This window comes from Coregonus clupeaformis, unplaced genomic scaffold (assembly GCF_020615455.1).
Source record: "Coregonus clupeaformis isolate EN_2021a unplaced genomic scaffold, ASM2061545v1 scaf0573, whole genome shotgun sequence".
Taxonomy (NCBI): Eukaryota; Metazoa; Chordata; class Actinopteri; order Salmoniformes; family Salmonidae; genus Coregonus; species Coregonus clupeaformis.
In genome coordinates this window covers 79656-95000 of record NW_025534028.1, presented here as the reverse complement: position 1 = coordinate 95000, position 15345 = coordinate 79656, and the positions used below count along the sequence as shown (strand labels likewise).

The 15345-nt window shown below is 46.4% G+C and overlaps 1 protein-coding gene across 2 annotated transcripts in view; it reads right to left on the bottom strand.

The window, feature by feature from the left end:
- Window positions 1–13869, bottom strand: part of LOC121534735 (paired mesoderm homeobox protein 1-like) — a 29207-nt gene extending 15338 nt beyond the window's left edge. Inside the window, exons 1-3 of one of the 2 annotated variants that reach the window (XM_045215988.1) lie at window positions 13584–13869; window positions 13100–13354; window positions 2226–2401 (exon numbers count right to left, since the gene is read on the bottom strand). In XM_045215988.1, coding sequence (XP_045071923.1) covers window positions 2226–2401; window positions 13100–13346 — 423 coding nt within the window. In that variant the 5' untranslated portion in view covers window positions 13347–13354; window positions 13584–13869. Of the gene's footprint in view, window positions 1–2225; window positions 2402–13099 lie in introns of both variants that reach the window. The other variant, XM_041841317.1, reaches the window with a different exon arrangement.
- Between the last annotated feature and the right edge of the window lie 1476 nt (window positions 13870–15345).

Genomic DNA, 15345 nt, shown 5'->3' with positions numbered 1-15345 from the left:
CTCAGTGAGGTTAACCCTGACTCTCACCTGTACCCGTACCTCAGTGAGGTTAACCCTGACTCTCACCTGTACCCCGTACCTCAGTGAGGTTAACACTGACTCTCACCTGTACCCCGTACCTCAGTGAGGTTAACCCTGACTCTCACCTGTACCCCGTACCTCAGTGAGGTTAACCCTGACTCTCACCTGTACCCCGTACCTCAGTGAGGTTAACCCTGACTCTCACCTGTACCCCGTACCTCAGTGAGGTTAACCCTGACTCTCACCTGTACCCCGTACCTCAGTGAGGTTAACCCCTGACTCTCACCTGTACCTCGTACCTCAGTGAGGTTAACCCTGACTCTCACCTGTACCCCGTACCTCAGTGAGGTTAACCCTGACTCTCACCTGTACCCCGTACCTCAGTGAGGTTAACCCTGACTCTCACCTGTACCCCGTACCTCAGTGAGGTTAACGCTGACTCACACCTGTACCCCGTACCTCAGTGAGGTTAACCCTGACTCTCACCTGTACCCCGTACCTCAGTGAGGTTAACCCTGACTCTCACCTGTACCTCGTACCTCAGTGAGGTTAACCCTGACTCTCACCTGTACCCCGTACCTCAGTGAGGTTAACCCTGACTCTCACCTGTACCCCGTACCTCAGTGAGGTTAACCCTGACTCTCACCTGTACCCCGTACCTCAGTGAGGTTAACCCTGACTCTCACCTGTACCCGTACCTCAGTGAGGTTAACCCTGACTCTCACCTGTACCCCGTACCTCAGTGAGGTTAACCCTGACTCTCACCTGTACCCCGTACCTCAGTGAGGTTAACCCTGACTCTCACCTGTACCCCGTACCTCAGTGAGGTTAACCCTGACTCTCACCTGTACCCCGTACCTCAGTGAGGTTAACCCTGACTCTCACCTGTACCCCGTACCTCAGTGAGGTTAACCCTGACTCTCACCTGTACCCCGTACCTCAGTGAGGTTAACCCTGACTCTCACCTGTACCTCGTACCTCAGTGAGGGTTAACCCTGACTCTCACCTGTACCCCGTACCTCAGTGAGGTTAACCCTGACTCTCACCTGTACCCCGTACCTCAGTGAGGTTAACCCTGACTCTCACCTGTACCCCGTACCTCAGTGAGGTTAACCCTGACTCTCACCTGTACCCCGTACCTCAGTGAGGTTAACCCTGACTCTCACCTGTACCTCGTACCTCAGTGAGGTTAACCCTGACTCTCACCTGTACCCCGTACCTCAGTGAGGTTAACCCTGACTCTCACCTGTACCCCGTACCTCAGTGAGGTTAACCCTGACTCTCACCTGTACCCCGTACCTCAGTGAGGTTAACCCTGACTCTCACCTGTACCCCGTACCTCAGTGAGGTTAACCCTGACTCTCACCTGTACCCCGTACCTCAGTGAGGTTAACCCTGACTCTCACCTGTGCCCCGTACCTCAGTGAGGTTAACCCTGACTCTCACCTGTGCCCCGTACCTCAGTGAGGTTAACCCTGACTCTCACCTGTACCCCGTACCTCAGTGAGGTTAACCCTGACTCTCACCTGTACCCCGTACCTCAGTGAGGTTAACCCTGACTCTCACCTGTACCCCGTACCTCAGTGAGGTTAACCCTGACTCTCACCTGTACCCCGTACCTCAGTGAGGTTAACCCTGACTCTCACCTGTGCCCCGTACCTCAGTGAGGTTAACCCTGACTCTCACCTGTACCCCGTACCTCAGTGAGGTTAACCCTGACTCTCACCTGTACCCCGTACCTCAGTGAGGTTAACCCTGACTCTCACCTGTACCCCGTACCTCAGTGAGGTTAACCCTGACTCTCACCTGTACCCCGTACCTCAGTGAGGTTAACCCTGACTCTCACCTGTACCCCGTACCTCGGTGAGGTTAACCCTGACTCTCACCTGTACCCCGTACCTCGGTGAGGTTAACCCTGACTCTCACCTGTACCCGTACCTCGGTGAGGTTAACCCTGACTCTCACCTGTACCCCGTACCTCAGTGAGGTTAACCCTGACTCTCACCTGTACCCTGTACCTCAGTGAGGTTAACCCTGACTCTCACCTGTACCCGTACCTCGGTGAGGTTAACCCTGACTCTCACCTGTACCCCGTACCTCAGTGAGGTTAACCCTGACTCTCACCTGTACCCTGTACCTCAGTGAGGTTAACCCTGACTCTCACCTGTACCCCGTACCTCAGTGAGGTTAACCCTGACTTTCACCTGTACCCGTGTCTCAATGAGGTTAACCCTGCGTGCCAGGTCCTCCCGTACGAAGGCATCAGGGTAGTGTGTCTTCTCAAACACTCTCTCTAGCGCCTGCAACTGACTGCTGTTGAAGGTTGTTCGGTTACGACGAGGCTTCCTCTTCTTCTTCTCCTCAGAAGTCACATACTCATCTAGAGAGAAACACACATGTCAATATGAACACTGACAAACACACCAACAGGTAAATGGAAATATAGCCCTATACACATTGAGAGTGGTACAGAACATACTCCAATACAAACATGAATACAGCCCTGCTACACAGAACCAAACTTTTACCCATAGTGTGGATTGTGTTTTGTTCTATACATTTGGATTGACTTTTGCTTCAATTGTGTTTTATTTGGTTTCAATATTATAATTTCTGCTTTTAGATCCTTAACCTTTATGTGATAATATTGGCACAGTCATTATCATCCAAGAGAAATAGACATTCAAGGTTATAACAAATCTATTGTTATAATGGAACGTCTGATAAATGTTATTTGACCATTCAAAACCCTAAACCTCAAATGGCCAGTTATTGTCTAATAATATAGGACATTTCTAACTTGATAAATGTAGTGGTCGGCACATTGCAACGGCAAGACGTGCATCTTGGAAATTCAAAATGTCACATATCATTTGATTATTAGGGCTAGCCTACAATTTCAGCTTTTAATAATATATATAACTGCAGCGATACAAATTATTTATTTAAAATATAATTTGTGTTTACAAAACGTTTTCCTGTTGTTTTTGCGTAGACCTAATACGTTTTACTCCCAATGGTCCCAGTCTGTGGCCATCTGTCTCTTGCTGTGCTGTAACCTCTAGCTCCTGCCTGAGGAAACAAGACACTCATTCCTCCAACAAACTTCTCCTCCTCATCAATCAGTAATTAAATCACTCCATAAAGCCCCAGGGACACAGACCCCGCTACAGACCAGGCTACAGAGACACTACAGAGACACTACAGAGACCCTACAGAGACACTACAGAGAGACACTACAGAGACACTACAGAGACACTACAGAGAGACACTACAGAGACACTACAGAGACACTACAGAGACACTACAGAGACACTACAGTGACACTACAGAGAGACACTACAGAGACACTACAGAGACACTACAGAGACACTACAGAGAGACACTACAGAGACACTACAGAGACACTACAGAGAGACACTACAGAGACACTACAGAGACACTACAGAGACACTACAGAGAGACACTACAGAGACACTACAGAGACACTACAGAGAGACACTACAGAGACACTACAGAGACACTACAGAGACACTACAGAGACACTACAGAGACACTACAGAGACCCTACAGAGACACTACAGAGAGACTACAGAGAGACACTACAGAGACACTACAGAGACACTACAGAGACACTACAGAGACACTAGAGAGACACTACAGAGACACTACAGAGAGACACTACAGAGACACTACAGAGAGACACTACAGAGACACTACAGAGACACTACAGAGAGACACTACAGAGACACTACAGAGACACTACAGAGACACTACAGAGACACTACAGAGACACTACAGAGAGACACTACAGAGACACTACAGAGAGACACTACAGAGACACTACAGAGACACTACAGAGACACTACAGAGACACTACAGAGACACTAGAGAGACACTACAGAGACACTACAGAGAGACACTACAGAGACACTACAGAGAGACACTACAGAGACACTACAGAGACACTACAGAGAGACACTACAGAGACCCTACAGAGACACTACAGAGACACTACAGAGAGACACTACAGAGAGACACTACAGAGACACTACAGAGAGACACTACAGAGACACTACAGAGACACTACAGAGAGACACTACAGAGACACTACAGAGACACTACAGAGACACTACAGAGACACGGACACTACAGAGACACTACAGAGAGACTACAGAGACACTACAGAGACACTACAGAGACACTACAGAGACACTACAGAGACACTACAGAGAGACACTACAGAGAGACACTACAGAGACACAGAGACACTACAGAGACACTACAGAGAGACACTACAGAGACACTACAGAGACACTACAGAGAGACACTACAGAGACACTACAGAGACACTACAGAGAGACACTACAGAGACACTACAGAGACACTACAGAGAGACACTACAGAGACACTACAGAGACACTACAGAGAGACACTACAGAGACACTACAGAGAGACACTACAGAGACACTACAGAGAGACACTACAGAGAGACACTACAGAGACACTACAGAGACACTACAGAGAGACACTACAGAGACACTACAGAGACACTACAGAGACACTACAGAGAGACACTACAGAGACACTACAGAGACACTACAGAGACACTACAGAGACACTACAGAGACACTACAGAGACACTACAGAGAGACACTACAGAGACACTACAGAGAGACACTACAGAGACACTACAGAGACACTACAGAGAGACTACAGAGAGACACTACAGAGAGACTACAGAGAGACACTACAGAGACACTACAGAGACACTACAGAGACACTACAGAGACACTACAGAGAGACACTACAGAGACACTACAGAGAGACACTACAGAGAGACACTACAGAGACACTACAGAGACACTACAGAGACACTACAGAGACACTACAGAGACACTACAGAGACACTACAGAGAGACACTACAGAGAGACACTACAGAGACACTACAGAGACACTACAGAGACACTACAGAGAGACACTACAGAGACACTACAGAGAGACAATACAGAGACACTACAGAGACACTACAGAGAGACACTACAGAGAGACTACAGAGACACTACAGAGACACTACAGAGACACTACAGAGACACTACAGAGAGACACTACAGAGAGACACTACAGAGACACTACAGAGAGACACTACAGAGACACTACAGAGACACTACAGAGACACTACAGAGACACTACAGAGAGACACTACAGAGACACTACAGATACACTACAGAGACACTACAGAGAGACACTACAGAGACACTACAGAGACACTACAGAGACACTACAGAGACACTACAGAGACACTACAGAGACACTACAGAGACACTACAGAGAGACACTACAGAGAGACACTACAGAGACACTACAGAGAGACACTACAGAGACACTACAGAGACACTACAGAGACACTACAGAGACACTACAGAGAGACACTACAGAGACACTACAGAGAGACACTACAGAGACACTACAGAGACACTACAGAGACACTACAGAGACACTACAGAGACACTACAGAGACACTACAGAGAGACACTACAGAGAGACACTACAGAGACACTACAGAGACACTACAGAGACACTACAGAGACACTACAGAGACACTACAGAGACACTACAGAGACACTACAGAGACACTACAGAGAGACACTACAGAGACACTACAGAGACACTACAGAGACACTACAGAGACACTACAGAGACACTACAGAGACACTACAGAGAGACACTACAGAGAGACACTACAGAGACACTACAGAGACACTACAGAGACACTACAGAGACACTACAGACACACTACAGAGAGACACTACAGAGACACTATAGAGAGACACTACAGAGACACTACAGAGACACTACAGAGAGACTACAGAGAGACACTACAGAGACACTACAGAGAGACTACAGAGACACTACAGAGACACTACAGAGAGACACTACAGAGAGACACTACAGAGACACTACAGAGACACTACAGAGACACTACAGAGACACTACAGAGACACTACAGAGACACTACAGAGAGACTACAGAGAGACACTACAGAGACACTACAGAGAGACACTACAGAGAGACACTACAGAGACACTACAGAGACACTACAGAGACACTACAGAGACACTACAGAGACACTACAGAGACACTACAGAGAGACACTACAGAGAGACACTATAGAGACACTACAGAGACACTACAGAGACACTACAGAGACACTACAGAGAGACACTACAGAGACACTACAGAGACACTACAGAGACACTACAGAGAGACTACAGAGACACTACAGAGACACTACAGAGAGACACTACAGAGACACTACAGAGACACTACAGAGACACTACAGAGACACTACAGAGACACTACAGAGACACTACAGAGAGACACTACAGAGAGACACTACAGAGACACTACAGAGAGACACTACAGAGAGACACTACAGAGACACTACAGAGAGACACTACAGAGAGACACTACAGAGACACTACAGAGACACTACAGAGAGACACTACAGAGACACTACAGAGACACTACAGACACACTACAGAGAGACACTACAGAGACACTACAGAGACACTACAGAGACACTACAGAGACACTACAGAGAGACTACAGAGACACTACAGAGACACTACAGAGACACTACAGAGAGACACTACAGAGACACTACAGAGACACTACAGAGACACTACAGAGAGACTACAGAGACACTACAGAGACACTACAGAGACACTACAGAGAGACACTACAGAGACACTACAGAGACACTACAGAGACACTACAGACACACTACAGAGAGACACTACAGAGACACTACAGAGACACTACAGAGACACTACAGAGACACTACAGAGACACTACAGAGAGACACTATAGAGACACTACAGAGACACTACAGAGACACTACAGAGACACTACAGAGACACTACAGAGACACTACAGAGACACTACAGAGACACTACAGAGAGACACTACAGAGACACTACAGAGAGACACTACAGAGAGACACTACAGAGAGACACTACAGAGACACTACAGAGAGACACTACAGAGAGACTACAGAGACACTACAGAGACACTACAGAGACACTACAGAGACACTACAGAGAGACACTACAGAGAGACACTACAGAGACACTACAGAGAGACACTACAGAGAGACACTACAGAGACACTACAGAGACACTACAGAGACACTACAGAGACACTACAGAGACACTACAGAGACACTACAGAGACACTACAGAGACACTACAGAGAGACACTACAGAGAGACTACAGAGAGACACTACAGAGACACTACAGAGAGACACTACAGAGACACTACAGAGACACTACAGAGAGACACTACAGAGACACTACAGAGAGACACTACAGAGACACTACAGAGACACTACAGAGACACTACAGAGACACTACAGAGACACTACAGAGACACTACAGAGACACTACAGAGAGAAACTACAGAGAGACACTACAGAGACACTACAGAGACACTACAGAGACACTACAGAGACACTACAGAGACACTACAGAGAGACACTACAGAGAGACACTACAGAGACACTACAGAGACACTACAGAGACACTACAGAGACACTACAGAGACACTACAGAGACACTACAGAGAGACACTACAGAGACACTACAGAGAGACACTACAGAGACACTACAGAGAGACACTACAGAGACACTACAGAGAGACACTACAGAGACACTACAGAGACACTACAGAGACACTACAGAGACACTACAGAGACACTACAGAGAGACACTACAGAGACACTACAGAGAGACACTACAGAGACACTACAGAGACACTACAGAGAGACACTACAGAGACACTACAGAGACACTACAGAGACACTACAGAGAGACACTACAGAGACACTACAGAGAGACACTACAGAGACACTACAGAGACACTACAGAGACACTACAGAGAGACACTACAGAGACACTACAGAGAGACACTACAGAGACACTACAGAGACACTACAGAGAGACACTACAGAGACACTACAGAGACACTACAGAGACACTACAGAGAGACACTACAGAGACACTACAGAGACACTACAGAGAGACACTACAGAGACACTACAGAGACACTACAGAGACACTACAGAGAGACACTACAGAGACACTACAGAGAGACACTACAGAGACACTACAGAGAGACACTACAGAGAGACACTACAGAGAGACACTACAGAGACACTACAGAGAGACACTACAGAGACACTACAGAGACACTACAGAGACACTACAGAGACACTACAGAGACACTACAGAGACACTACAGAGACACACTACAGAGACACTACAGAGACACTACAGAGACACTACAGAGACACTACAGAGAGACACTACAGAGACACTACAGAGACACTACAGAGACACTACAGAGACACTACAGAGAGACACTACAGAGACACTACAGAGACACTACAGAGACACTACAGAGAGACACTACAGAGAGACACTACAGAGACACTACAGAGACACTACAGAGAGACACTACAGAGACACTACAGAGACACTACAGAGACACTACAGAGAGACACTATAGAGACACTACAGAGACACTACAGAGACACTACAGAGACACTACAGAGACACTACAGAGACACTACAGAGACACTACAGAGACACTACAGAGACACTACAGAGAGACACTACAGAGAGACTACAGAGACACTACAGAGACACTACAGAGACACTACAGAGACACTACAGAGACACTACAGAGACACTACAGAGAGACACTACAGAGACACTACAGAGAGACACTACAGAGACACTACAGAGACACTACAGAGACACTACAGAGACACTACAGAGAGACACTATAGAGACACTACAGAGACACTACAGAGACACTACAGAGACACTACAGAGACACTACAGAGACACTACAGAGAGACACTACAGAGAGACTACAGAGACACTACAGAGACACTACAGAGACACTACAGAGACACTACAGAGACACCACAGACCCGGTGACAGATGGATTCCCCTGACCTTTAAGAGGGCAGTTATCACAGCCAGATGGAAGGTGAGGGTTAGGGTGAGGGTTAAGGTGAGGGTTAAGGTGAGGGTTAGGGTGAGGGTGAGGGTTAGGGTGAGGGTTAAGGTGAGGGTTAGGGTGAGGGTTAAGGTGAGGGTTAGGGTGAGCGTTAGGGAGTGATTCCTAACTGAAGCCTACTGGCTAAGCAATTTCCAATGGCCTGTATTTAACCCTAAATGACTACAATTAATTAAGCTTAATAATACATAGAATTAATTATTACTTAGAAATAACCATTAGGTCTATTGATAAATGTTTACAAATAATTTATTAACAGTTTTAGTGCAAGGTAAATATTTGTAGAAATGCTAAATAATTTACTGCTAATTACAAATGACAAATTTGAGGAGTAAATGGACATGTATTTTCCTATTGAAATAAGTATGTGTCCTTGAAAAACATCAAGTCATGCCCCAATGTATAAATGTGGTAACCTAGTTAGACACATGCAGTGTGGTTTAAAACGAGAACAAACCGCGTACTGTAGCCATTTGGCCTTTTGATTAGTTTTGACTTTGTGAGTATTTGTAAGCCTACTCTGCAATTATCGTCGCTGTTACAGGCTACAATTAAACATTTATTTGTCACGTTTTAAAATCAAGAAGACAAAAAAACATCCTATTATTCTCATCTGATCTACTTCTTACACAGCGTCTCTGTTGCGTCTCTGTAGCCTGTAGGCTATCGAACTGAGACTTGGGATTCTCTCTCTGAGAATTGATGAAAGCGCTCTCACTAGTTAGTTAGGCCTACATCCAACCAGCCAGGGTATTGGAATAACATCATTGGTCAAAAAATAAAACTCCTAATTTTGACCCCCGAATCCATGACATAAATGGATGTGTAACCTAACGGCTATATGTCCTGCTGGTGGAAATACATTCCCATAAATAGAGACGTTAAATACTGAGTCTCATTCATCCATCCGCCTCTGAAGAAACACTCACATGATTAATTTAAGAGGCTTGTCAACATTAATTTCTGAAAGATGTAAACAAACACAGAGCTGTATGTTTACACTAGATTGCGTCCAAAATGTAATCCTGTAAGAACTCATTTATAGCCTACTTTAGAGGGAAGAGGTCGAGATTTTTAGGTTTGCACTGATTATTGGTGTTTATTAAAGAATATGCTACTTTTTGAAGCATTTATTTAGGAATTTACTTAAGCCTACAGTTTTACAAAATAAAAAATATACATTTTTAACCTCACACTTTTAAAATGGATTCCACTTGATTTTGTAGGTCTAAAATATAGGCCTAGAATATTCTCCTCTGCATGCTGTCTCTTTATGAGACGATGGGATTCTAGAATATTCTCCTCTGCATGCTGTCTCTTTATGAGACGACGGGATTCTAGAATATTCTCCTCTGCATGCTGTCTCTTTATGAAACGATGGGATTCTAGAATATTCTCCTCTGCATGCTGTCTCTTTATGAAACGATGGGATTCTAGAATATTCTCCTCTGCATGCTGTCTCTTTATGAAACGATGGGATTCTAGAATATTCTCCTCTGCATGCTGTCTCTTTATGAAACGATGGGATTCTAGAATATTCTCCTCTGCATGCTGTCTCTTTATGAGACGACGGGATTCTTACATTTATTACAGTACTCAGTAAAACCTAATTGTAGGCCTACACGTGTAGTGATAAGTCTGCTGTTGATTATGTGACACAGAATTAGGCCAAACCTGGTCCTGAAATGTAAGCCTAAAAGCATTATTTTCTATATATATTTCCTTTATTTAAAGTAAACCACTTATTTCTGCTAATTATGTTTTTACAAGACCAACAATTGAGGGCAATATGGCAACAGGGCTACTGCATCACATGACATCACATAGTAACAGTTATCAGCTACTATGGTCATTCCACTGGAAGGTGTGTGTGCAGGGCCGTAGCTGCATATGATATGGTCATTCCACTGGAAGGTGTGTGTGCAGGGCCGTAGCTGCATATGAGGACGCCGAGGTCCGAACCTCCCAAAAATAAAAATGGAACTCAGTCCGGGGTTGCAATTTACTGTTGAGAGGTAGAATAGTAGAATACACAAGGTGGCAATTTCGAAACTTGGTTGTGCATCAGCAGTGTTCCTGTTGCTATATGTCACTCACTGACAGTCACTCAATTCGCCAATGTCAGTAAAAAAAAAAGATTGGTAAATTAGTTTAGTTAGTCTAGTCAGCTATCTAAACCTTGTAGTGATCATGGCCGAATTACTGCCCAGGCATGCTGGGCACGTGCCCAGGTGCCCTCACCCCCAGAGGGCCCACATTGACCAGGCATGCTGGGCACGTGCCCAGGTGCCCTCACCTCCAGAGGGCTCACATTGACCAGGCATGCTGGGCACGTGCCCAGGTGCCCTCACCTCCAGAGGGCTCACATTGACCAGGCATGCTGGGCACGTGCCCAGGTGCCCTCACCTCCAGAGGGCTCACATTGACCAGGCATGCTGGGCACGTGCCCAGGTGCCCTCACCTCCAGAGGGCTCACATTGACCAGGCATGCTGGGCACGTGCCCAGGTGCCCTCACCTCCAGAGGGCTCACATTGACCAGGCATGCTGGGCACGTGCCCAGGTGCCCTCACCTCCAGAGGGCTCACATTGACCAGGCATGCTGGGCACGTGCCCAGGTGCCCTCACCTCCAGAGGGCTCACATTGACCAGGCATGCTGGGCACGTGCCCAGGTGCCCTCACCTCCAGAGGGCTCACATTGACCAGGCATGCTGGGCACGTGCCCAGGAGCCCTCACCTCCAGAGGGCTCACATTGACCAGGCATGCTGGGCACGTGCCCAGGTGCCCTCACCTCCAGAGGGCTCACATTGACCAGGCATGCTGGGCACGTGCCCAGGTGCCCTCACCTCCAGAGGGCTCACATTGACCAGGCATGCTGGGCACGTGCCCAGGTGCCCTCACCCTCCAGAGGGCCCACATTGATTCTGTTAGTCACTCTCACTCAGATATCATACTAACATGACAACTGTCATGGCAAAATGTGCAGAATAGCAGGAAATTAGCTTTAAACGTGCACATTTTTCTCTCAACCCCATGGTAAAATGTGTAGAATTGCAGGAAATTAGCTGTAAAACTGCAACAACAAAAAGTTCTGTAAAGCAAACATATTTGTTGACCTTTTGTTAATAAAATACTTTCTCTGCTAACAGCCCTCTGTACGTGTTAAATTATATTTTTTAATCACGATGCTGAGTTAATGTGAGTTAATGTGTAGCGGCCAATTGTATAGCTAATAGGCTATGTGTTTGTAGATCCACTGAGGTGAATGAAGCTACAACAACCAAGGTGATAATGGCTGGGGTCATTTTGGCTTGTTTTTGCTGTTCTCCAAATAGCATTTTAGAGTTTTTTTTAATTGTATAGAAATGCAGATTTGCTCTGAAGCCTACTTTGCAGGTCTGTGAAAAAAAGGGTTGTGATTGATCCATCTAATGGAGTATAGAGCCTCCATAAAAAAGGGTTGTGATTGGGCAACCTACTTCCTGCAGCTATGGTATAGAGCCTCCATAAAAAAGGGTTGTGATTGGGCAACCTACTTCCTGCAGCTATGGTATAGAGCCTCCATAAAAAAGGGTTGTGATTGGGCAACCTACTTCCTGCAGCTATGGTATAGAGCCTCCATAAAAAAGGGTTGTGATTGGGCAACCTACTTCCTGCGGCTATGGTATAGAGCCTCCATAAAAAAGGGTTGTGATTGGGCAACCTACTTCCTGCAGCTATGGTATAGAGCCTCCATAAAAAAGGGTTGTGATTGGGCAACCTACTTCCCGCAGCTATGGTATAGATGCTCTTTAAAAAAGCAAGAATAAAAGCATATGTTCATTGTGCGCTTTGCACAAGAAAGGTTATGAACGCATGAAGAAAACATTGGTGCTGTTTCACAGACGTCTGTTCAGTAACGTGACAATTGTCTCTGTCTGTTATCACAGCCTATTGCAGCTATTGTACCCCGGAGGAAGGCGACACACGTCACCTTTCAACTAACTTACTCTCCTGCTGCGTCGTATCACTGCCGCTGGTCAGCCCCGGGGACTCCATCATACTCCTTCCCGCCTCCTCAGCGCCCTCGCCGGCCTGAGCCCCCACCATCTCCCGCGCCTCCTCCAGATCCAACAGGTGACTGACGGAGAAGTTCTTCTTGGCCTGCAGTGTTTCCAGGTTGGCTGATATCGGGCTCTCCAGGCGGCTAGTCAGTGAGTCTTGTCTGTCCATTACATGCGCATAGCCAGAAGTCATGACGCTGACTTAATACAAGGACAAAACACCTATTAGCGTATAACAAACCTACTTACCTAACTTATACTCGACGCACAGAAAAATATCAAGAATAACTCCAAACCCATAACAGCGCTGGTTTCGACTCGAAACAGATCTCGTTTTGTATGAATTTGGTTGGAAAGCAATTGGTTTCACAGATCCAAATCACTCCACTTTAAGCACGAAGTTCGGTCCTCTCGATAAGAGGTCCCTTACCTCGTCAAGTAAAACCCCCAAACATACAACACGACACCATTTGGCTTCTTCCTGGACTTTCCCCGGAGTTTTAAACACAAAGAGTAGTAGGCTACAGCAAGTTTCTCCTCTCCTCGCCTGTGAGTCCAGACCTCGGTATGCCTGAGCTGAGGTAAAACCCTGCGAGGCGAGCTGTTTTCAGTGGAGCCAGTCTCTGGTAGCGGGAAGCGAACAGGCCGAAGTGAGTGTCACGCACAGGGCGGCTGAAAAGGGGAAATAAAGCACCATTTGAAGACCCTGGGGTAAACTGATCGCCCTAAAAGGAGTCTGCAATTACGTGGCAATGCTTTCTGCGCTGACTCTGACAGTCCATATCCTCGTGTGTGAAGCACCCCACCCCCTTCAACAATGCACACCATCACAAAAAAACGCTCATTAATCCGACTTAAGTTTTGGCAGTTGGAAATGGGAATTTGGATAATTGAAGTTTATGCCTCTCAGTGTTTTCATTGCAGCCATAATAATAAATGGTATTCTGCCACGTGGTAATAATGATAATGGATTTATGGCGGATCATAACTTTGAATATATATATATTTTTTTTAGTCATTTAGAAGATGCTCTTATCCAGAGCGACTTACAGGAGCAATTAGGGTTAAGTGCCTTGCTCAAGGGCATATCGACAGATTTTTCACCTAGTCGGCTCGGGGATTAGAACCAGCGACCTTTCGGTTACTGGCACAACGCTCTTAACCACTAAGCTACCTGCCGCCCATAGAGCATTGTTTTGAATATGCCCACACACAATATTTACAAGCTGATTTCCATGCATGCGCAATGATATGGGCCTGCAACATGTCTGCAGTATATCAGTTGGAGGTTGTCATTTGACATTTTAAAATCATAACTTTGCCGTAACTCAAATCTGTTTTGGATATATAGGCCAGCCGTTTCTAAGTGCAGCACAAGCTGTGCGTAAAAGAGCAACCCTCTATGTCTCTGCACAGCGGGGACCCTACATCCATCACCAACAAACATTAAATAACAGCCAGTGTGGTACATTCATATTTCTGTCTGCACAGGCTGCGTCTGCAGTCACACGCAAACTCTACATAGAGGAAACTGGGTTTTGAAACTTTAACCGTTGCGTGCGCTTTTCGCCTGGTCAGAGAGAGAGAGAGAGAGAGAGAGAGAGAGAGGGGTCCCGAATGGTGGAATGGCATCCGTGGGTCTGTTCTGAGCTCCAAGCTGCCTGCCTGGCCCAGCCAACCCATCTCAGCCCCGGGCCCCCTACCCCCTACCCCCTACCCCCCACCCCTCTCATCTGGCAAAAGAACACTTGATGCCATCAAAGGGCTGCAGATTGAATCCAGATGTGCGCGCGGTGCCTCTCTGCCTCTCTCGAGCTCGTTCTTTCCATGGATGTAATTAAAGCACAGCGCGCGGGGATTGGGCATCTCTCCTTTATTTTCTTCTCTTTATCCCTCGCGTGAAGCCAGAGTGCTCTGCTCCGTTCATGAAGCCAGAGTGCTCTGCTCCGTTCATAAAGCCAGAGTGCTCTGCTCCGTTCATGAAGCCAGAGTGCTCTGCTCCGTTCATAAAGCCAGAGTGCTCTGCTCCGTTCATAAAGCCAGAGTGCTCTGCTCCGTTCATGAAGCCAGTCTTTTCTCGTCTATAAATCAGAGTGGACACGTGTCAACACGTGTTGGGAAGGAGAAAGGGTTTTCTTGTGTTTTTCTCTATTTAGGTTAATCAAAAGTCGTGTTGTTTTAAACAATACCAA